General features: G+C 44.6%; 1 protein-coding gene across 1 annotated transcript in view; it reads right to left on the reverse strand.

Moving 5' to 3' along the window:
* Nucleotides 1-22,303, reverse strand: part of etnk2 (ethanolamine kinase 2) — a 65,990-nt gene that overhangs the window by 25,305 nt on the left and 18,382 nt on the right. The window contains exon 3 of the mRNA XM_078546388.1: nucleotides 3,676-3,816. Within this exon, the coding sequence (XP_078402514.1) occupies nucleotides 3,676-3,816 (141 nt within the window). The remainder of the gene's footprint in view (nucleotides 1-3,675; nucleotides 3,817-22,303) is intronic.

Below are 22,303 nucleotides of genomic sequence, written 5' to 3' on the forward strand. Positions count from 1 at the left end.
TTGACCCTTCAGCCAACACCCAGCTGGATATACATGAATCATCTGGTCGAGAGGAGTCAAGGGAAAACATGGATTAAAAATCACTAGGCTGCAGGAGGACAAAAGGTGGCAGATTGGGCAGACAGGTGGCACATGACATTCAATATAGGAAAATGTGAATATAAAAGCAAGCTGGTGACAACAAAGCTGTCAAAGACCCTAATTCGGCCTCAGTCGGACTATTGTGTACAGTCTAGCCACCCTGGTATATTAAGGATATAACTACAATAGTGAAGTTGCAGTACAGATTCAATAGGGTATTACATGGGAAGAGGGTTTATAGATATTACGAGAGACTTAAAGAAATATCTATTGATTCTCCAGATGTGGGCATCATTGGCAAGGCTGGCACTGATTGCCCATCCCCAATTGTCCTTGACAAAGTGGTGGGAAAAGCCTTCTTGAACCTCTGTGTGAAGGTGCACCCACGGTGCAGTTAGGTGGGGAGCTCCAGGATTTTGACCTGGCAACAATGAAGAAATGCCCACGTCAGGATGGTATGGGGCTCGGACAGGGGGCTTAGGAGGTGGTAGCAATCTCATGCACCAGCCACCCTTATCCTTAGAGGGGTAGTGGAGGTTGTGCATTTGGGAGATGCTGTCGGAGAAGCCTTGAGCTGTTAGTGTTTCATCGCACTTGAACAGGGACAGTCATGAAATGATGTGATAAAGGCTTTGAAGGCCAAGTCTTCTGATGAAGCAAATAGCTGTTTATAATTGCTTGATAAGATGGTAATAAGAGGACACAGATATATGATCATCACAAAAAGAATTAAAGGGAGGGTATAAATAAAAATAGGTCCTTTAAACAGAAGTCTAGTTAGAAATTGGAATTCTCTTGTGCAAACATCTGTTGAAACAAATGTCCATGAATTCTTTAAAAGAGAATTAGAAAGTTGCTTGAAAAAGGAATATTAAGCAAATTGTGGGTTGAGCAGGGCGGCATTAGACCAGGTGGCCTGTGTGGGGGAAAGATAACACCAGTACAGACTTGATGGGTTAGCTGGACAGCTTCTATGCGGTTACATTCTGATTGTACACTGGGGTGTGTTGCTTCATTGAAATTCCTGCCTAAGTGGCATGCTGAAGATCCTATTTGTCAGTGTTCCAGAGAGCTCCCAGTACCTGTTGAAACATAGCTTAGTAAAGCACACCTTCTTCAAGATGGGAGAAAAGTAAGGCAGCTTGCTGCCACGATAAAGCACAACTACAATGAATGTAGAAATGAGGGCCCAGACCTTCTGGTCTCCGGATCGTCAGAGTCAGGACCCTGCGGACGTCCCAACGTGCTGACCTCCGTGGGAATTGCCCAGGGAGTTTGAACTTCCAACGGGCAACTCCCTTGCTCCCCAGGACCCTCCAAAAACCTCTCCAACTCTGAGTTAGAGTCCAAGACTTTGGACAGATCTGATATATTTACCGGAATAGTTACCCATAGACAGAAAACTCCTAGTCTAACTCCTGGGTAATTATACAACTGACACCCCAATCACTCACACTGACCACCACCCCCCCCTCCCTCCAACCTCTCGATATCCCAACTACCCCATTCCAACCCCCTGACTACAACCCCGCCCAACCCAACATCACCCCGGCCTGACCCGACACATCCCCTGGCCTCCAATCAAACCCTCAACCCAACCCGACTACCCTTCCTGCCATTCTAACCCCGGACCATCCCTAACTACCCCCCCACCACCTGACTACCCCCTGATCCAACCTAACCAACAACCCCTGACCCACCTCACCACCTGCCATCCTACCCACCTGCCACCCCCACCACCCGACTACCCCTGACCCAACCTAACTAACCCCCGACCTACCTGCCCACCTCACCACCTGCCACCTCACTCTCCTGCCCACCCTTCCCACTTACCTCCCCCCATCTACCCCATTCACACCCCATTCACTAACATTCACACTGGATATTTAAATTTACCACATAGCAGCTAGTGTTGTAAAGAGAGGGTGTGTGTGTCTTGATGCAACAGTGCTGCAATGGGGTTCTTCAAGGGATGAAGAAATCCGCATTTCTGAAGAAGCCAGGCCCGGGAGACCTGGCCAGAAATGGGGATCCCCGTCGGAGTGTTGAAAAGTTTGAGCAGAGTGACAATCCAACGATGATTGCTGCTTCGCAGAAGATCCAGGCTGAGAATACACAGCACTATATACATAACATACAACTTATCATAAACAGAACTGTATAATACACAATTAGAGCACACAATATATATCAAATATGGCTGTAATTCTACAAACTATATGAGTAGGGTCCTGCATTCAATGCAAATTTATTTCCTGAATGGGTTTAAAACCACAATTCTTTAATCCTGATTAAGGCCATCAGAACCAAAAAAACACATTTAATCCATAAATTCCTTACCTCAGCTGTTGGAAACCTTCACCTCGGTTTGTGGGCCAAAGCAGACTCGAGTCAGGGAATGGTATGGCACTAATTCTGAAGGGGCTACTTGCACAAGCCTACAGGTCGTTGCAAACCTTAGAGCAGGAGATAGTATGGTACTAATTCTAAAGGCATGCACTCACAGAAGCCTGCTAGCCAAGGCTATGAATCAGCAGCCTTTCATGTCTAAAAATTAGCTAAAATCTTTCACGTTGATAAATGCGCACAAAAGGAGACTTGAAAACATTAAAAGATTTCCATTCGCATTAATCACGCGTTCAAGCAGATTTCATCACCTCAAGTTTGCCACTGAACTTAACCTCATCTGCCACTTGCATAATTCTCATTCACTGCATTTCGCTAATGACTACAGAGTCACTGTTAATTCAACAGTGCAAGGATTCCTCACTATTTAACCATACTGAGATGGGACCAATTTCAACAGGATAAGGGTTTTGCATTATGTGGCTATATGAAGTTATTAAATATTCAGTGGGATAAAGGTTTCTTACTGTTCTTGTCTTTTTTATTAAAATAATCAAAATCTTTGGTTAAGTATAAAAGGGCGTCTGCCAAATGAAGTTGGGCACACAATTTACTTAAAGCTCATAGCCTTTTCAGGGCACTGCACAGATATGTTATGGTCATATTGAGCTGGCAGTTTGTACATCACGGATTCCAATGCAAGCACTTACACTGTTGGCTTTAAGTGTGGCTTAGTGGGCAAGTGCAGCATGCAGTACTGAGTCGTATTGATAAGATCCCAAGCCCATGGTGAATTAATGTAGCAGGGCAGGGCCACATCTCAGCTGGCTTCACTTGTTCCTGGGCTAGAGCTTAGGGAGGGAGAAATCGGAAATGGATCCCACTCCTCATGGCGATCCCTTGACCTTTCAGCCAACACCCAGCTGGATATACATGGATCATCTGGTCTTAGGAGTCAAGGGAAAACAGCGATTAAAAATCGCTAGATGACACAAAATTACACAAAATCAATTGAAAATAGTAAATAGCTGTATTTTTCAATTTAGCAAAAGTGCTCAAGTATCCAAAAGAGCCACTTCTCCAAACATGTAATGTAACACAAATGTGGTAAAAGTTCGAGACCAGCAGCTACTGAATTAATTCACAGTGACTCCATGAAAAGCTGGCTATGTATCCAGCAGGGTAAAGGTCTCTCACTGTACAACTAGGCCAGCTGATTTTGAGAAACCATCATTGTTGAGCACATACCGAGTATTTTTAGCTTCTGGCGTGAACTCCGAGGAGATGAGAGCCATATACTTTCGCATTTTCACCCAGAGGTTGGGTTTAGGAATACAGCCATTGTGGGCGTGAATAGAATGAATTCTGGCCAGCTCTGTTGCTATGAGCCTGCAAAGAGGTGGAAAGCACACACATTACTCAAACAAATCGATCTCCAAAGAGACCACAGTCATTTTTATCATGGCACGGGTGAACTTAGGGCAGGCTGATATGAGGAGTCTTGTCAATTCCACACTGAAGTGCAGCAAAAGGGAAAGGGCTTGCATTTATATAGCGCCTTTCACAATGCCCCAAAGCACTCTACAGACAATCAGTTCTTATGAATGGTCGTCAGCCTGAAACATTAACTCTGTTTCTCTCTCCGTAGGTTCTGCCTGCCTTGCTGAGTACTCCCAGCATCGCAGTTTTTATATCCCATTTCCAGCATTGGTAGTATTTGGTTTTTGCCATAATTGTAACACTGTTGTAATGTAAAGGACACAGCAGCCAATTTTCACACAGCAAGGCCACACAAAAAGCAGTGAGGTAATAACCAGGCAATCCCCTCAGATGGGTCAACTCAACAAATGGATTGGCTCCAGACACAGTAAAAGGAAACCAGAGCGATGCATGGCAGGAAATGGGCAGAAGAAGGGGATTAGGAAAGCATTGTCAGAGGTGGATTTTAAGAAGGGTCTTGATAGGAGTAGTAGAGGAGGTGACTATTGGCACGGCTGCCATCAGCGAAGTGAAGGGTTGTATGAGTGGTAGGGTGACCAACCCACCAGGATTGGCCTGGAGTTTCCAGGAATTGAAGATCAATCTCCAAGACACTGGTGTGTACAATCCTGGAGAAAAATCATCAGGACATGAAAAAAAAAGTAATTTTCTTTCTACTATGAAGCGGGATGTTAATCTTTTTAATATTTTTGGGAATGTGACAGTATTCTGTAAAGGTGTGTGTGTGTGCGCATCTCTCTTTCTCTCTATGGGGGAAGGTTAGTAAAGGCAGATGATCCATGGGAACTGAGGGGTGAAAGGGAAAGGTGCTAGATGTATGCATTTGTAATGAGAAGCTATGGTGAAGTTGGAATTACAATAAATTGGGTTTTAAATTAGCATTAGGTGATAGCTAAGGACTTGGCTTTTTAGCTGCAGGAGGCAGTGGGAGGAGGGAGACCATGGAGGCCCTCTTGACTGAAACTATCATGGAGTAGATCTAGGTGCAGGTTTTAGCCCCTTAATGCAGGTGGTGGTTTTGGTCCCACATCACTCATCAGTCCTCGGCCAGAAGTAGCACGTAGCAGAACCAGACACCGATTCTGGTCCCATGCCTCCACAATTCCAGATCTGATCCACATAACAGCAAGGAGGTGCTAAATGGAGGATGAGGCTTATGCTCATCAGGGGATAAAAAAAAGAGATGAGTTCTGTGGAAATAACGGCAGCTGGTTAGATGGACAAGTGTGAAGTGTTGGACCAAAAAATGAATGGGTTAATACTAACAGACTGAAAAACGGCGAAACATTACCAAAATTGAGCTCCAAAGAAACCTGGGCCTACATGACATGAAAAATAAATTCCTTTTACGGTTTGAAGGAAAAACAAGGAGTTTTATAGAAAATCCTGAAGGGGGAACAACACGGGGAAGAAAGAGAGGAGTAACAAAAGGGATTAAAACATGGTTCACAATGAACAAAATATTGGGAGAACATTACACGCTATTAAAAGATAAGAGAGACGGGAGAACAATAAAGCAGTTTTCTTTAACCAGAGAGAGGCGTGGTGGTCAGTGAGGTGGAAGAAATAGAGCAGATCCTAGAGATCAGAGACAAAAGGGCCATAAAAAGGAAAATAAACACTCTTAAGCCAACAAGACCAAAAGGACTGAGGACTGTGTCCAAGAACACTTTGCCAAAGAGAGTCGGGGTAGGTTGGTTGGTGGGGGGGGGGGGGGGGTGTGCTGGAGGGCGGACAGTGGGAGGCTGTGGTTGAATATTATCACAGCTCATTAAATAACTGGAGGCTGGAAAATAGCTCATCTTTGTTCAGTTAACTTTCCGACATGCTCCAGGGAATCACGGGTTGTCAGCTGATAGCTACAGCGGAGGGGGGGAAAAAAAAACCTTTTATTGTAAAAGTCGATTATAAAACAAGCAGATCAATTTTCTGTCTCACAACAGAAAAGGTGACAAGTCTAAGCTGGCACTGGCTTACCAACCCAGCTCCATGTCTGCTATTTGTTGGAACTCTCACATGGATGTAACAGAATTGGTGGATGAGCTTTTTAAAAGAATCATTCTCGGAGATATGGGCATTGCTAGCATTAATCTCACATCCCTAGTTGCCTTCAAAAAGGTGGTGACGAATCATCTCAAACTGCTGCAGTCCCGTTAAACAGAGTTTTAGGATTTTGGCCCAGCCATGATGAAGGGACAGTGATAATGGAGCGTTTAGCTTTTGTTCTGTACCTTACATGTCTGTCTTTTTTTATCATGCATCTTGAACTTTAGCAAGTCATTTGATAAGGTCCTAGTCAAATGACAAATAAATAAAAGGAAATTAAAAAAATAACAATCAACATCGTCATTCTAATTTGGCAGCTGTTATTGGTTGAGCAGCACATGGTCTGTCCAGTGGGCTCGGACATTCGTAAAGCGGTCCCGATGGAACACCGAGGTTTTCAAAACGCTTGAAAAGCAGGATCATTGGAGTAAGGGGATGGCATTCAGAGATGTCCACAGAACTTTGGAAACTAGGAGGATCATACAACATTTATTCTGGAAAAATGTACAATAACGTGGAAAGAAAAGACAAAAAGAACAAATTTGAATTGATTATTTTCACATGCTCAGGACATCCCAAAGCTCTTCACAAATAAAAATGCTACTTTCAGAATGTTGTTTTGTAGGCAAACTCCATGCCCAGTTTTCAGACACCCCCAGGCCCCACACACACACACGACGATGACAACAAGATAAATACCAAGGTATCTGTTTTGGTAATGGTGGCTGCAGGATAAAATGTTGGTCAGGATACCAGGAGAACTCCCCTGTCCATTTATCGGAGACGGCCGCGGGATTGTGTGCGCTCTCCTGCCCAGGTCGGCAGGGCTTCAGCTCAATGTCTTGTCTGGAGGCCAGAAGATCCAATAATTCTACAATCCTTCAGCATTGCATTCAATAAGCAACCCAGGCTATGGGCTCCAGCCCCTGGAGTGAGGCTTGAACCCACCACCCTCTTGCTTCTGAAGGGGAGTGCACTACCTACCGAACCAGATCACAACCGAAACGAGGTAGCAACGTGAGCGAAATGTAATTGTTGACCAAACATGGACCAGGCTAAATAACTCAATGTAAAATGAAATCAGCTCCATTGGACGGTTAATGAATAAAAAAAACAATTGGCAAAAAAAAAGTCAGGGACAGGGAAAGTTGTTTTTCTAACATGTAGTGGGTTGCGTTACCAACACATGATAGAAGTAGACTCAATACTAACTTTCAAAAGGGCGAAAAATACATACTTAAAAAAAAATTGCAAGGCTATGGGTGAGGAGCAGAGGAATGGGACTATCCAAAGAGCTGGCACATGCAGAATGGGCTGAACGACCCCCTTCAGAGGGATATTTTTACCGCAATATGTATTGTTACAGGCAATTTTAAGGTGTTACACTTTATTGCCTGTGATCATTTATGTTTGTTTGTGAGTGCGTGCATCTCTAACCCTAGGAGTGAGTGAGTGAGTCAATTTTAAATAACAGCAACAAGCCTCTTGTATTTAAAAAAAGGGGAAAAAAAAGGTTAGTTTGTTTTTCACACTTTTGCCCCTGGAAGTTACCAAAGAAAATTACGTCTCACTCTCTCTCTCACAAAAACTAGATACTGAGGAGGCTAAAAACAATGCTTATTAAAAAGGGAATGGATCTCAGTCTCTGCTTTGCTGCAGGCCTGTTATTTCATAGTTGAGTTGTTACACTGTCTGAAATAAAGGCTTTGAAATTGCAGAGGACATCTCAGCAGATGCGATAGTTCCTGCAGTTGATCTGCAAGAGGCTGCTTTTCTCAGGTAAGCTTGAAGATAGAACCAGATAAGGGAGGGAGAGGTGGTTCTTTATGTCTCTTTCAAGGAGCTGTGGTGTGGCCCTTTTTAAGCCTGGTTGATTACAGCAGTTTGATGGCTTTGCTTGTTGGTCCCTCTCTCCCTGTGTGATGAAGTTCTGCCCTGGGGTTCTGTCTCTGAAGGTTGTTTGAATTTTCTCTACAATATCCTTAGCAGGCAGCCAAGCTGGCTGGTATATCATTTGAGTCTGCATCATCACTACCCTGACTTGGAAATATATCACCGTTCCTTCACTGTCGCTGGGTCAAAATCCTGGAACTCTCTTCCTAACAGCACTGTGGGTGTACCTACACCACATGGACTGCAGCAGTTCAAGGCGACAGCTCACCACCACCTTCTCATGGGCAATTAGGGATGGGCAATAAATGCTGGCCTAACCAGCAACACCCACACCCCATAAATGAATAAAAAAAAATGCCAAGTCATCCTCCAAATAAAGCATCATGATAGCTTTAGTTACGGTCTGACTGCTTATCCCAACTGTTGTGGTGATTTTTCACTTCTCATCAGGCAATGTCTTTTGTGTTTGAAGGAAGATCAAAGTCAATGACTTCTATTTACACCTGAATTCCGAGGGGTCTTTCACGTTTGGGAATGTCCCTTTGTCCCCTCAGGAGGTAAAGAGTAGTGGTCAAACAGTGGAACCTTGTCAGAGTCCATTTTGAATTAGTCCATTTTCTAATAAGGTTAGCCTTTTAAAATACAGTTTTCACTATTTATGACACTGTCATGGCAATATAAACCAAGTGGCCAAGGCTATAAAATGTACAAGGTGGACTTAAGACACTGACTAGTTTGCTGAAGCCAACAGCACAGTTTGAGGTGGCAGTGAGGGAATCTAACTGGGCCTAAGGATGTGGGCAGGGTGTAAAGCCCAAGGAGATGGTCAGCCCTGGAACAGAGTGCGCAATTCTGGCCCCTGTACCACAGCAAGGACATCCAGAATTGGAGGCCGTGCAGGAAGGGTGATCAAAGTAATAGGTATCTGAATTAAGATCATTGCTCGAGGAGCCTGGAATTGCTTATTCTGAAGATAAGGTATTATGCAAATTTCCAAAATTCTTAGGGAATTGCTAAGAATTGAACTCCAATTAGATGAACAAGCCCGCCACAATCTCCAGAATCAGGGGCTCAAACTCAAGATTAAGAGGGGACTGCTCATTGCCTTATATCCAGGGACAGAATGCAGTGTGAAGCAGATAGTGAGAGAAAGTTTAAAAAGGAGAATTGGATAGATACATTAAATGAGTACACAGTTGAGGGAATGCTAGATTCTGCACAGGTGAGTTACAGAATCATTTCCCCATCCTGTGTTTGTCTGTAAATACAAGACCATAGGCTGCTACAGGCCTTCTAGCCAAGGCTCAGTGGCTAAAAGGCACACCATGCTACAATATTAAGCTGTACAGGCCAGAAGATCCCCCATCTGATTGTCTCTGCTGAGTTATCTGATCTCTGCGCCTCATCTTTCCCCCTCTCTTCAAAGCCATCCACAGATACCAGCTGAAAAATGTGCATAGGCTGTGAGGGAGGACAGGTCCGGATCTGGCCATGAATTTGCCCCCAGCCTCAGGTGTGAAGAAGAATGGCTGTGTGGATAAGCTGTTTTAATGTTCCAGTGAAGCTCAACGCAAACTGGAGGAACAGCACCTCATCTTCCAAATAGGCACTTTACAGCCTTCCGGACTGAATATTGAGTTTGACAACTTCAGACCATGAACTCTCTCCTCCATCCCCACCCCCTTTCCGATCCCCCCTTTTTCCAATAATTTATAATTTAAAAAAAACATATTTTTCTTTTCCCACCTATTTTTAAATTTATTTCGATCTATCGTTTTATCTCCACCTTTTAACCCATTTCGATCCCTTCCCCCCATCCCACCCACTACGGCCATCTGCCACTTGCTTTCCTGCACCCTTAATGTCACCATCAGCACATTCCTTAGATAATATCACCACTGTCAACGCCCCTTTGTCCTTTTGTCTATGACATCTTTGGCAATCTCTCCTTTGCCTCCACCTATCACTGGCCCTCTATCCAGCTCTACCTGTCCCACCCACCCGACCCCCCTCCACCAGCTTAAATTTCACCTCATTTCTCTATTTCCTTAGTTCTGGTGAAGAGTCATCTGGACTCGAAACGTTAACTGTGTTCCTCTCTCCGCAGATGCTGTCGGACCTGCTGAGTTTTTCCAGGTATTTTTGTTTTTGTTTCAGATTTCCAGCATCCGCAGTATTTTGCTTTTTATCTGTTTTGGCTGCTGGTGGCCATGAAGTCATGTTCAAACAATGCCTTCAAGAGAAGAAAAATAAAGAGAGGGAGGATGCATAAATAATGCTAATAAGACTGCACACTTGGGATGCTTTCAGTCAGTGTTCTTTGAGAAATTAAAATGTCTGTGGCTTTGGCCAATGCCAGTTGATGAATATAAACCTTCTTTGCTTAAAAAAGGTAGAGACAGAGTTAGGAGAGACACTTCAGAAACAGACTTCACAGAGGTAACAAACGTCGTGAATCTGTACTTGTAACAATCGAAACTGTGAAACTGAATGGAAATGTTCACATTGCAATTTTTTAAAAATGGTAAAATGATGATAGAAAAGCACGAACAGCGATCATGACAACAGCAAGTAAGGTTACACCCTGTACTGGTGTGTTACATTTCTCCCGGAGTCCGAGCTGCTGTGGCAACATGTAATTTTTACAGGCATGTTGTAGTCTGGAGCTATGGATACTGATGGAAAAGGCTCCAACGTTCTTACCATCACACAGCTGACCAGCAATCCCTGCCGCTTTTACCGCCTACTGTTCAAAAGGATTTGCAGGCTGATATTCAACCTGTTTGGCCACACAATGAATGCACCCTCCTTGACAGGCCCTATACTCAATCAAAAATAGGAAGGATTCATAGAACAGCAAATTGGGTTCCACATTTCAAACCACCAAGAGGTTTAAGGAACAGACAAAACAAAAAGGGTAGTGGAGGAAGGGCAAGTGCGCTTTCCAAAATAAGGCAGGGAATCAAAAAGTGAGCATTCTGCACAACATTGTAGGGGAGTGGAGAACATGATTATAAGCTGAGCTGAAGAAGCAATAAACTTAACTGAACAAGGAATGTTTTCAATCATGGATTAAAAAGGAGAACAGGCTGCTATGCAACCCAGTAAAAAAACACCCCCACCCGTCCAGTGAAACTTTGTTCAGCTGCAGGATTCAAAGCAAAATGAATAAGTTCCCAAATCAGCAAAGGGATGCATACAAAAATAACTCATGTTGCGGGTAATTTTAGTGCCCTAAAGAGGGGGATTTGGGCCTGATGAGATGCTCAAATGCTAAAGATCTCAAACTTGAACCTAACCTGCCCACTTCTACTTTTAACAGGGTTGGGATGAGGTGAGGGGGACGGAGGCAAAGGGGGCATGGAGAGGAGCAACCCACTCCCAGAATACAGGTCGCTCATTTAATTATGAGGCTGCGTGCTTCAGATTTTCTCTCTCTTCCTGCTTTAATGCTGGCCGGGTTCCTTTTTCCAGGCAGTTAAAAGGGAGGTGAGGACCGCTGCATGGAAGAGCTGAGTGCTCTTTCAAGCACTGCTTGTGGGCCAGGAGGAGCAGAAGTGCTTCCTAACAGTCACCCCCATGGTCAGCCCCCAGAACATAAGCTTCTGAAGGAGCTGGACAGGAATGACAGAGGTTGTTTCCCGTGGCTGGGAAACATGGAGGTGCAGCATCAGGATAAGGTTCTGATTAGTTAGGACTAACAGTAAGACAAAAGACCCTTAATCCAAATACCACCGCTAACTCATGAATTTAATTACTTAAAATGTACAAAAAGCAGATGAAAGTTTCATTTTCTAAATTTGCTGCTTGGATCAGTGAACTTTGAGCTTTGCAGTCGCATGGCAAAAAACAACCCCTACAGTGCATCTCTCTTCCTCTCCTCGGCACAGGCCATGTTAGCTCATAGTCACATGGGTAGTGGTGGTGATGAGCCTGCAATGCCATGACCAACGTTAACATGGACGAACGTCCCAACGTCCTGGTAGAAAACAGATACAGAGGTAAAGACCAGAGAAAAGCCGAGGGCGCCCAGGATATTAGTCAGAGATGGCTTTTAAAGGAATGTCTTAAAGGATCAAAGGGTTAGGGTTAGCTCATGAATGATGCTATGTAAAAAAAAACAATGCACATTCTTCCTGTAGAATGTCAGCGACTGCAATAAAGAACATTTTCAATACGGCTCTTTGCATCAGTTTGGGCTCAAGACTTATAGTTAAGGCAGGCGAATTGGCATGTCACTACATCTCTTCAACGTCCATCCAGTTTCTGGATGTTACTCATTCAGTGCGGGCCAGTCCCTCTGAAGCCTTCTAAATATGAAAAGGCTCAGCAGAGAAAAGTGGCCAGAACTGAAACCAAAATTGGCGTGTGCCATTTTGTCTGTCTGCCAACCTGACAACAATGAACAATATAAAGCATTGTGAGAAAGCAAACTTCCAAACCACACAGTGCAGACCATATACCATTCCTTCATCAGAAGCAACTAAAACCCTCCAATTGGTTAAAAGGCTCTTAAAAGACATTGTTGAGGGGTGGGAAGGTTGTGGGGCGGGGGGGGGGGGTGGGGGGGGGGGTCTTTACATGTTTTCAGGTGATGGAAAGGTATTTTAAACAATTGTAAAAGTGAGGCAGCATTTTAGAGCCAAGTAGAGGGGAATGGGTATGCGCTCATCAGTACTTTCCTCAACACCCTCCCAGCTCTGTTTGACACTTCAGTGAAGTATTGAGAGAGCACTGCATGGATAGAGGTGCCATCTTTTGACTGGTCATTGAAGCAACAGCAATTGGTAGATGCACAAGGTCACACACACACACCTGCCCAAGGAAGTTAGGTAGAAACCAATTCTAATCTCCAATCTACACAGTGAAGAAGGGAAAAACTCATCTCTTCGAAGTTCACTGGAATATAGTTCCTCAAGTTAATGATTGAGAAAAGCAATGGAGTAGGTGATCTGCCAACGTGTGAAATGTGGCAAAATGAAGGACTACCAAGCTTCCGGACTGTCCTGGAGGCTGCAGGAATTTTAGAGTATTGTGCTGGGCAATGCTGCAAATAGCCAATCTGAAAAGCCACAAGGGCAGTAAAACAAGTCTTTATCCTTTCTTCTTTGTTCTGTTATAAAAATATCAGAGGTGTTAAAAATAAAACTGACTGCATGGGCCAATTTTTTTCCCCCACATCCTTTCTACAGACTCTGGAGCAGTTCCTACATATTGGAGGGTGGCAAATGTGACCCCACTATTTAAAAAAGGAGGGAGAGAAAAAAAAAACAGAATTATAGACCAGTTAGCCTAACATCAGTATTGGGGAAAATGCAAGAGTCTATTATAAAAGACGTGGTAACAGAACACTTGGAAAGTATTAATGAGATTAGACAAAGTCAGCTTGGGTTTATGAAAGAGAAATCATGCTTAACTAATCTACTGGAGTTTTTGAGGATGTAACTAGTAGAATAGATAAGGGAGAAGCAGTGGGTGTGGTGTATTTGGATTTCAAGAAGGCTTTTGTTAAGGTCTCACATAAGAGGCTAGTGTGCAAAATTAAAGCACATGGGATCGGGGGTAACATACTGGCATGGACTGAGAATTGGTTGACAGACCAGAAGCAGAGTGTGTGAATAAATGGGTGTTTTTCCGGGTAGCAGGTGGTGATTAGTGGTGTACCGCAGGGATCAGTGCTTGGGCCCCAGCTATTCACAATGTATATAAATGACTTAGATGGAGGGAGCCAAATGCAATATTTCCAAGTTTGCTGATGACACAAAAAACTGGGCGGGATTGAGAGTTTGAGAGGAGGATGCAAGGAGGTTTCAGGGCGATTTAGGCAAGTTGTGTGTGTGGGCAAACACATGGCAGATGCAGTAGAACGCAGATAAATGTGAAGTTATACACTACGGTGCGAAAAACAGAAAGGCAGAGTATTATTTCAATGGTGGTTTATTGGGAAATGTGGATGTACAAAGGGATCTGGGTGTCCTTGTACACCAGTCAATGAAAGTAAACAGGCAGGTGCATCAAGCAATTAGGAAGGCAACTGGTATTTTGGCCTTCATTGCAAGAGGATTTGAGTTCAGAAGTAGGGATGTCTTACTGCAGTTATACAGGGCCTTGGTGAGACCACACCTGGAGTACTGCATGCAGTTTTGGTCTCCCTACCCAAGAAAAGATATACTTGCCATAGAGGGGGTGCAAGTGAAGGCTCACTAGGCTGACCCTGGGGATGGCAGGACTGTCGTATGAGACTCAATACATGTGAGGAACATATTGGTTCGACTGGGCCTGCATTCACTCGAGTTTAGAAGAATGAGAGGGGATCTGAATGGAACTTATAAAATTCTAACAGGTACAGGCAGACTAGATGCAGGGAGGATGTTTCCCCTCGCTGGGGAGTCTAGAACCAGAGGCCACAGTCTCAGGATACGGGGCAGGCTATTTAGGACTGAGATGAGGAAAAATTTCTTCACTCCAAGGGTGGTCAACCTGTGGAATTCTCTACCACCGAAAGCTGTGGAGGCCAGGTCACCGAGTATATTCAAGAAAGAAATTGATAAATTTTTTGATATTAGGGGCATCAAGAGGTATGAAGAGAAAGCGGGAATATGGCATTAAGATAGAGGATCAGCCATGATCATATTTAATGGCAGAGCAGGCTCGAAGGGCCGAATGGCCTTACTCCTACTCCTAGTTTCTACGTTCCAGGATTTTGACCCAGTGACAGTGAAGAATGGTAATATAGTTCAAGTCAGGGTGATTGAGTTGGTTGGAGGGGAAATTGCAGCTGGTGATGTCCCCATTCTTCTGCTGCCCTTGTCCTTCTTAGGTGGTAGAGGTCATGGGTTTGGACGTTGCTGTCAAAGGAACCCTGGCGAGTTCCTGCAGTGCATCTTGTAGATGGTACACACTGCTAGCACTGTGCATCAGCGATGGATGGAATGAATGTTTAAGGCGGTAGATGGGTTCCAATCAAATGGGCTGCTTCATCTTGTATGGTTTCGAGCTTCTTGAGTGTTGTTGCTCATCCAGAGTATTCCATTACACTCCTGACTTGTGCCTTTAGATGGCGGACAGGCTTTGGGGAGTCAAGAGGTGAGTTACTCGCTGAAGAATTCCCACCTGCTCTTGTTCCCACAGTATTTATAAGGCTGGTCCAGTTCAGGTTCTGGTCAATGGCAATCCACAGGATGTTGATGGTGGGAAGGGGATTCAGCGATTGTAATGACATTGAATGTCATGGGGTGATGGTTAGATTCTCTCTCATCAGAGATGGTCATTGCCTGGCACTTGTGTGGCATGAATGTTACTTGCCACCTATCAGTCCAAGCCTGAATGTTATCCAGGTCTTGCTGTATATTGGCAGAGATTGTTTCAGTATCTGAGAAGCTGCAAATGGTACTGAACACTGTGCAATCATCAACGAACATCCCACTTCTGACCATATGAAGGTCATTGATGACAAAGTCACTCACCTCGAGTTCAGTTCCTTTGTCCTTGTTTGGACCAAGAGCACAATGAGGTCAGGAGCAGGACAAATCTGGCACTGTCAATTACCACCCCATTAACCAGCTCTTGATCATCAGCAAAGTGATGGAAGTAGTCACGACAATGTTATCAAGATTGTAAAATGACAGGATGACAAAGGAGGGAGCGAGAAGCAGCATAAAGACTGGGAACAGCCACGAAGGGCTGAATGGTCTACTCCTAGTAAGTCCTATGTTCCTATGACTGCAGAGTTGCAGGTGCTACTTGCAAGTTCCAATCCCTTCATTACCATTCAGGGTGGGGGGGAAGGGAAATCTGAGATCCAAAAAAGGTGGGCATTTACATATCTAAATGCAATATAATGGAGTGAAGCTGAGTGCTCAGATGCTACTCTATTGTGCAGCATTGAGCTTAACAGATGTTTTTACTAGAACCTCAAAGAACACAATGGCTTCCAAAGCTACTGAGGGGAATGTGATGCTTCTTCGCTAATGTGGACCAGAAAAAAATTCTACTTCAAGGTTCCTCAAAAAACAAAAGCCACGAACTGCATTGGAGAAAGAGACCATCTCAAAAGCTTTCCAGTTATTGAAACTGAAATGCAGGGCAAGTGCACACTGTATCTCATCTGTCAAAAATAAATAATTCAGCACAAGCACCTTCATCCCGAGTTCAACCCAAAAATCGAATAGAAAGATGGATACCAAATTCAAAATGGCTGCATTTCAAAAGGAAATTCTCCAAATACAACACCCTGTCTTAAACATTCTGACTTGCCGTTGCTTGAATGATTACACTAAGTGATGAAAATAAGATCGTTGCCAAAGCACACAGGCAGTTTTGGAAAGATGATCTACAAGGTATGTGCATCATTAGTTTGCAGACTCTCTCTACAGGAGACTCAACCCATCTGGATGAAACCATGATTATGGTGGCCTCTAAAAATGTAATGTTTGATACGTGAAAGTGTGAAAACAGATTTGGAAAGCGAACCCAAAGTAATTGAAGGCAGCAGATCTTGTGATGATACCTCCAGGGATAATGTCCAGAGTTTGGAACCCAAGCCTTGGAGGCAGTAAGGAAAATAATCAGTAAAAGCTATACCACAAGATCACAAGGCATGCTTGTGGACTGCTGGGAATATCACAGGAGTATATTTAACTACATCTCTTTGTTATCCTCCTCCTGTCCAGAAGAAGTTTGTAAAATGACAGGATGACAAAGGAGGGAGCGAGAAGCAGCATAAAGACTGGGAGCAGCCACAAAGGGCTGAATGGTCTACTCCTAGTAGGTCCTATGTTCCTATGACTGCAGAGTTGCAGGTGCTACTTGCAAATTCCAATCCCCTCATTACCATTCGGGGGGTGGGGGGAAGGGAAATCTGAGATCCAAAAAAGATGGGCATTTACTTACCTAGGTGCAATATAATGGAGTGGAGCTGAATGCTCAGATGCTACTCTATTGTTCCAAGAATTGGTTCCGCCTTTGAAAGAAATTTCCTCCCAAAAACTTTATTTCTTCCCTCATTTGCTTTGAGAAGCTCAGACTTGCCAGGATTGAATCAGTCAACACAGGGCAAACAAGTTCTATATTTCATTCCTTTGAAGGTGGTGGTGGGGGTGGGGGTGGAGGAGAACAACTGGTCATGGGTGTTAAGAAGTCAATGGTTGACTGCAGTGCAAAGAACATTTCATTCTGGAGAAACGAGTGTAATAATTGACCTGATGCTTTTGGAGGACATCATAACAAATCAGTGAAACTAAATTCTAAGGGAAGCCAAATCTTGTTCATGAAGTTCAACTTGCAATCTCTGAGTTTCCTTTGTTTAATATGTGCTTTCCAAGAGTTTATGGCAATGAACACACTGCAACACCCATTATTTACAACTCCTGTGTGTGCAACGCAAAACCTTCCTTCAGTATGCGAGTGTTCAGACCCAAACTATTGAGAGAGGGCACTGATCTGTCACTCAGTACTGTAAACAAGAAATCAGCCTCACACAAAAAGCATCTCTCTTTGCTAAAGTCATGATGGCCCGGGCTGGACAAGCAGCAGGAAGCTTACTAGTCCCCTAGGCTCTTGTAATCTGAAGGCAAACGAAGGAGTGTGTCCACATTGGCAAACACCTTATCAGGCAACCAAACTTATGTTTCTTGGTTAGATTTGAAGAGATAGCAAAATATACTCCTGTGGCATTCTTCAAAAGGTAGGTATCCCGCTGACTACAAAAAAAGGTGACCATCAAATCAGTTAAGGAAATAAGGAATTTGACCCAGTCTAGATCTTTAACTTCTCTGCAGAATAGTCCAATGTTAATGATATCTGTGAACACCCAGACCCCCCCAGGAGAATAACATGCACGTGCACAATCGCACACACACACGCTTACCTCTCTCCATTCTACTTGCCTGGTAACAATCACATTCATGTGCCCTACAGTCCAAGGAATTACAATTTCATTATCCAGAGGAACCATTACCTCTGGGTTTCTCTGCAGCTTCCATTACCACTGCCACCACCAGCTTCAAAACCCACTAGAAAAAAGACTGTCCACAATTTGATAAGTGCCTGAACAAGAAATCAGTTGAGAGAACATGCACCCATGCTAAGAAGGGAAAGCGGTGATTCTCTGCCAAAACCCAGGATTGAACCACATCTTCAGTCTAACGCCCTCCCAACTGAGCTGCTAGAAAGCAGGCAGAGAGCGTCGTAGCTCAGATTGGTAACAGCTGGCGGGCCACCCCAGTGTCAGTGTCACAACAACTTTGATATAAATTTGTAAACATAATGATGAAAATGTCATGGCTGCATCAACTTCTTGTCAACAATTTGCACTCTAAATGCCTAGACTGACTTTTACCATGGAAGCTGCCTATGTAAACAGTCACACTGTAATTAAACCCTCCACCCAGTGCTCTAGTGGCTTTTGTGGTTATCAGCTCCTCAGGCCAGAACACAGAGTGCCTCCTATGCAGCAACTAACTCGACTGCTTTCCAAATTACCATGTGTTTCGTTCCTTAACCGTAAATAATCTTAGTTATATAAAGGACAGAATGCATGACTTCAGAATGGCAACTGAATTATGTCGGTGTGTTTTAGGCCTCTAATCCCACCTCATATATTTGGTTTTGATTCCCTGGGTGCAACCCCATGTCAAATGGGCTGGTACTAAAAAAAGGGCCTAAGATCTGTACAGTTTATAGGCCTGCTGATGATACCAAATTAGGAATCACCAAGAATATAGAACATTAACATGCTTGTGAAACAAACAGGACATCAATATAGAAATAGGAGGTCATGCATTTTGGGAAAGAGACAGAAGAGTGAAACATTCCTTAAAAATGAGACATTTGATGACTTTGTGCTTCCAATGGGGAAGCATGTCCGAAGCAAAACAATCAGAAATTCAGGTGTACTCCTCATAAATTTCTGACCATTTTAAGTTAATGGTTGGAAAGTCATACGTGTGTCTGATATACAGTACTAGTGGGCAAGGACTCCAAACTGAAGCACACAGAGTTGGGAAAGGGAATACAAATTAAAAACAAAATCATCCCTTAAATCGATCTTCTAAAATCTAATTAAATTTGGTGGCCATAATCAGTAATGCCACTCGGGACTTGAACTAGCTCTGGGTCAATGAAGAATGCAGGAGGGCATGCCAGGAGCAGCACCAGGCATACCTAAAAATGAGGTGTCAACCTGGTGAAGCTCATAACACAGGACTACTTGTGTGCCAAGCAGCATAAGCAGCAAGTGAGAGACAGAGCCAAGCGATTCCACAACCAACGGATTAAATGTATGCTCTGCAGTCCTGTCACATCCAGTCATAAATGGTGGTGGGCAATTAAACAACTCACTGGGGGTGGAGGCTCCACAAAAATCCCTGTCCTCAATGATGGAGGAGCCCAGCACGTCAGTGCAGAAGGTGAGACTGAAGTATTTGCTACAATCTTCAGCCAGAAGTGCCGAGTGGGTGATCAATCTCAGCCTTCTCCAGAGGTCCCCAGCATCACAGATGCCAGTCTTCAGCCTATTCAATTCACTCCATATGACATCAAGAAACAGCTGAAGGCACTGGATACTGCAAAGGCTACGGGCCCTGACAACATTCCGGCAATAGTACTGAACACTTGTGCTCCAGAACTTGCCACGCCCCTAGCCAAGTTGTTCCACTACAGCTGTACCACAGGAATCTACCCAGCTAAGTGTTATCAAGCGGCACTTGCTTAGCAATAATCTGCCCACTGACACTCAGTTTGGGTTCTGCCAGGGCCATTCAGCTTCTGACCTCATTACAGCCTTGGTTCAAACAAGGACAAAAGAGCCGAACTCCGGAGGTGAGGTGAGAGTGACTGCCCTTGACATCAAGGCTGCATTTGACCTAGTGTGGCATCAAGAAGCTGCAGCAAAACTGGAGTCAATGGTAATCAGGAGAGAAACTTTTCTCTGGTTGGAGTCATACCTAGCACCAAAGAAGATGGGTGTGGTTGTTGGAGGTCAATCATCTCAGCTCCAGGCCATCACTGGAGGAGTTCCTCAAGATAGTGTCCAACCATCTTCATTTTCAGCAAGAAACTTTTTATCTTCCTCTCAGGTGTTAAGGAATGCAAGTTCCAACGACTTATTGATACCAACACCCATCCAGGACCCTCCACCCCTTCCTGTCCCTCTGATCCCATCACTTCTTCTAATCCCAGACCTTGCCATACATTCACCATACCCTCTGACCTTCCCCTCTCTGATACTGAATGTTCTGTACTGAGCAAAAGACTCAGTTCCATCCCCTTATGCCCTCACCTCAATGAATTTTGGGCTCAGCAAGATGCTGAACTCTTCTTCCGCCACCTTCATCTTCATGCTGACTTCAATCAACGGATCCTTTCACCTGCCTCCAATATTCTCCCTCCACCTGAGCCCCTCCCTCTGGCCTCTTACCTGCTCCTGATCTTTTCATTGAGAACTGTCGGCGTGACATTGGTCGTCTCAATTTCTCTGCTCCTCTCACCCACTCTAACCTGTCTCCTTCTGAACTTGCTGCACTCCGTTCTCTCAGGTCCAACCCTGACTTTGTTATCAAACCAGCCGACAAGGGTGGTGCTGTTGTTGTCTGGCGCACTGACCTCTACCTCGCAGAGGCTGAGCGTCAACTCTCAGGCACTTCTTCCGACCTCCCTCTGGACCATGACCCCATCATCAAACATCAAGCCATTGTTTCCAGGACTGTCACTGACCTCATCTCCTCTGGAGATCTTCCCTCCACAGCTTCCAACCTCAGTCTCCCAACCGCTTTTACCCTCCTTCCCAAAATCCACAAACAGGACTGTCCCGGTAGACCCATCATGTCAGCCTATTCCTGCCCCACAGAACTCATTCCTTCCTGTCTTGACTCCATTCTCTCTCCCCTTGTCCAGTCTCTTCCTACCTACATCCGTGATTCCTCTGACACCTTACGTCATATCAATAATTTCCAGTTCCCTGGCCCTAACTGCCTCCTCTTCACCATGGACGTCCAATCCCTCTACACCTTCATCCCCCACCAGGATGGTCTGAGGGCTCTCCGCTTCTACCTTGAACAGAGGCCCGAATAGTCCCCATCCACCACCACTCTCCTCCGTCTGGCTAAACTTGATCTCTCACTGAACAATTCCTCCTTAAACTCATCTGGTTGCCTCCAAATAAAAGATGTGGCTATGGGTATCAGTATGGGTCCCAGTTAAGTCTGTCTCTTTATGGGGTATGTGGAACATTCCTTGTTCAGTCCTACTCAGACACCCTCCCACAACTCTTTTTCAGTACATGGATGACTGTTTTGGTGCTGCTTCATGTTCTCGTCTGGACCAGGAAAAGTTTATCAATTTTGCTTCCAATTCCCAACCCCCTCTCACCTTCACATGGTCCATCTCTGACACTTCCCTTCCCTTCCTTGACCTCTCTGTCTCCATTTCTGGTGGTAGACTGTCCACCAATATTCATTACAAGCCCACCAACGACTACCTTGACTACAGCTCCTCACATCCTGCTTCCTGTAAGGACTCCATCCCATTCTCTCAGTTCCTTCACTTCCGTTGCATCTGTTCCGATGATGCCACTTTCCAAAACGGCACTTCTGACATTGTCGAATCGCGACAACCCTGACTTGTTAGAAGCAAAACTATATTTATTCAAGCATGTAGGCTGCTCAGGGCACCACATGCGGTTCCTAGTCAGCCTACCTCCCCAAACAGAGAATCCAGCGTTGTTTATACAGCTCATAACAGGAAGTTCATACCATATAAGGTCTGTACATCACAGGAACAGGCCCTTCGGCCCTCCCAGCCTGCACCGATCATATTGCCCGTCAACTAAAACATTTTGCGCTTCCGGGGTACGTATCCCTCTATTCCCATCCTATTCATGTATTTGTCAAGCTGCCTCTTAAACAACACTATCGTACCTGCTTCCACCACCTCCTCTGGCAGTGAATTCCAGACACTCACTACCCTCTGCGAAAAAAACTTGCCCCGCACATCTCCTCTATAGTTTTCTCCTCTCACCTTAAATCTATGTCCCCTAGTAATTGACTCTTCCACCCTGGGAAAAAGCTTCTGACTATCTACTCTGTCCATGCCACTCATAATTTTGTAAACTTCTATCAAGTCGCCCCTCAATCTCCGTCGCTCTAGTGAGAACAATCCGAGTTTCTCCAACCTCTCCTCATAGCTAATAACCTCCAGAACAGGCAGCATCCTGATAAACCTCCTCTGCACCCTCTCCAACGCCTCCATATCCTTCTGGTAATGTGGCGACCAGAATTGCACACAATATTCCAAGTGTGGCCTAAACAAGCTGCAGCATGACTTCCCAGCTTTTATACTCAATACCCCTGCCAATGAAGGCAAGCATGCCATATGCCTTCCTGACTACCTTATCCACCTGCGTTGCCACTTTGTGACCTGTGGACCTGTACACCCAGAT

This window comes from Cetorhinus maximus, chromosome 8 (genome assembly GCF_964194155.1).
Source record: "Cetorhinus maximus chromosome 8, sCetMax3.hap1.1, whole genome shotgun sequence".
Classification (NCBI taxonomy): Eukaryota; Metazoa; Chordata; class Chondrichthyes; order Lamniformes; family Cetorhinidae; genus Cetorhinus; species Cetorhinus maximus.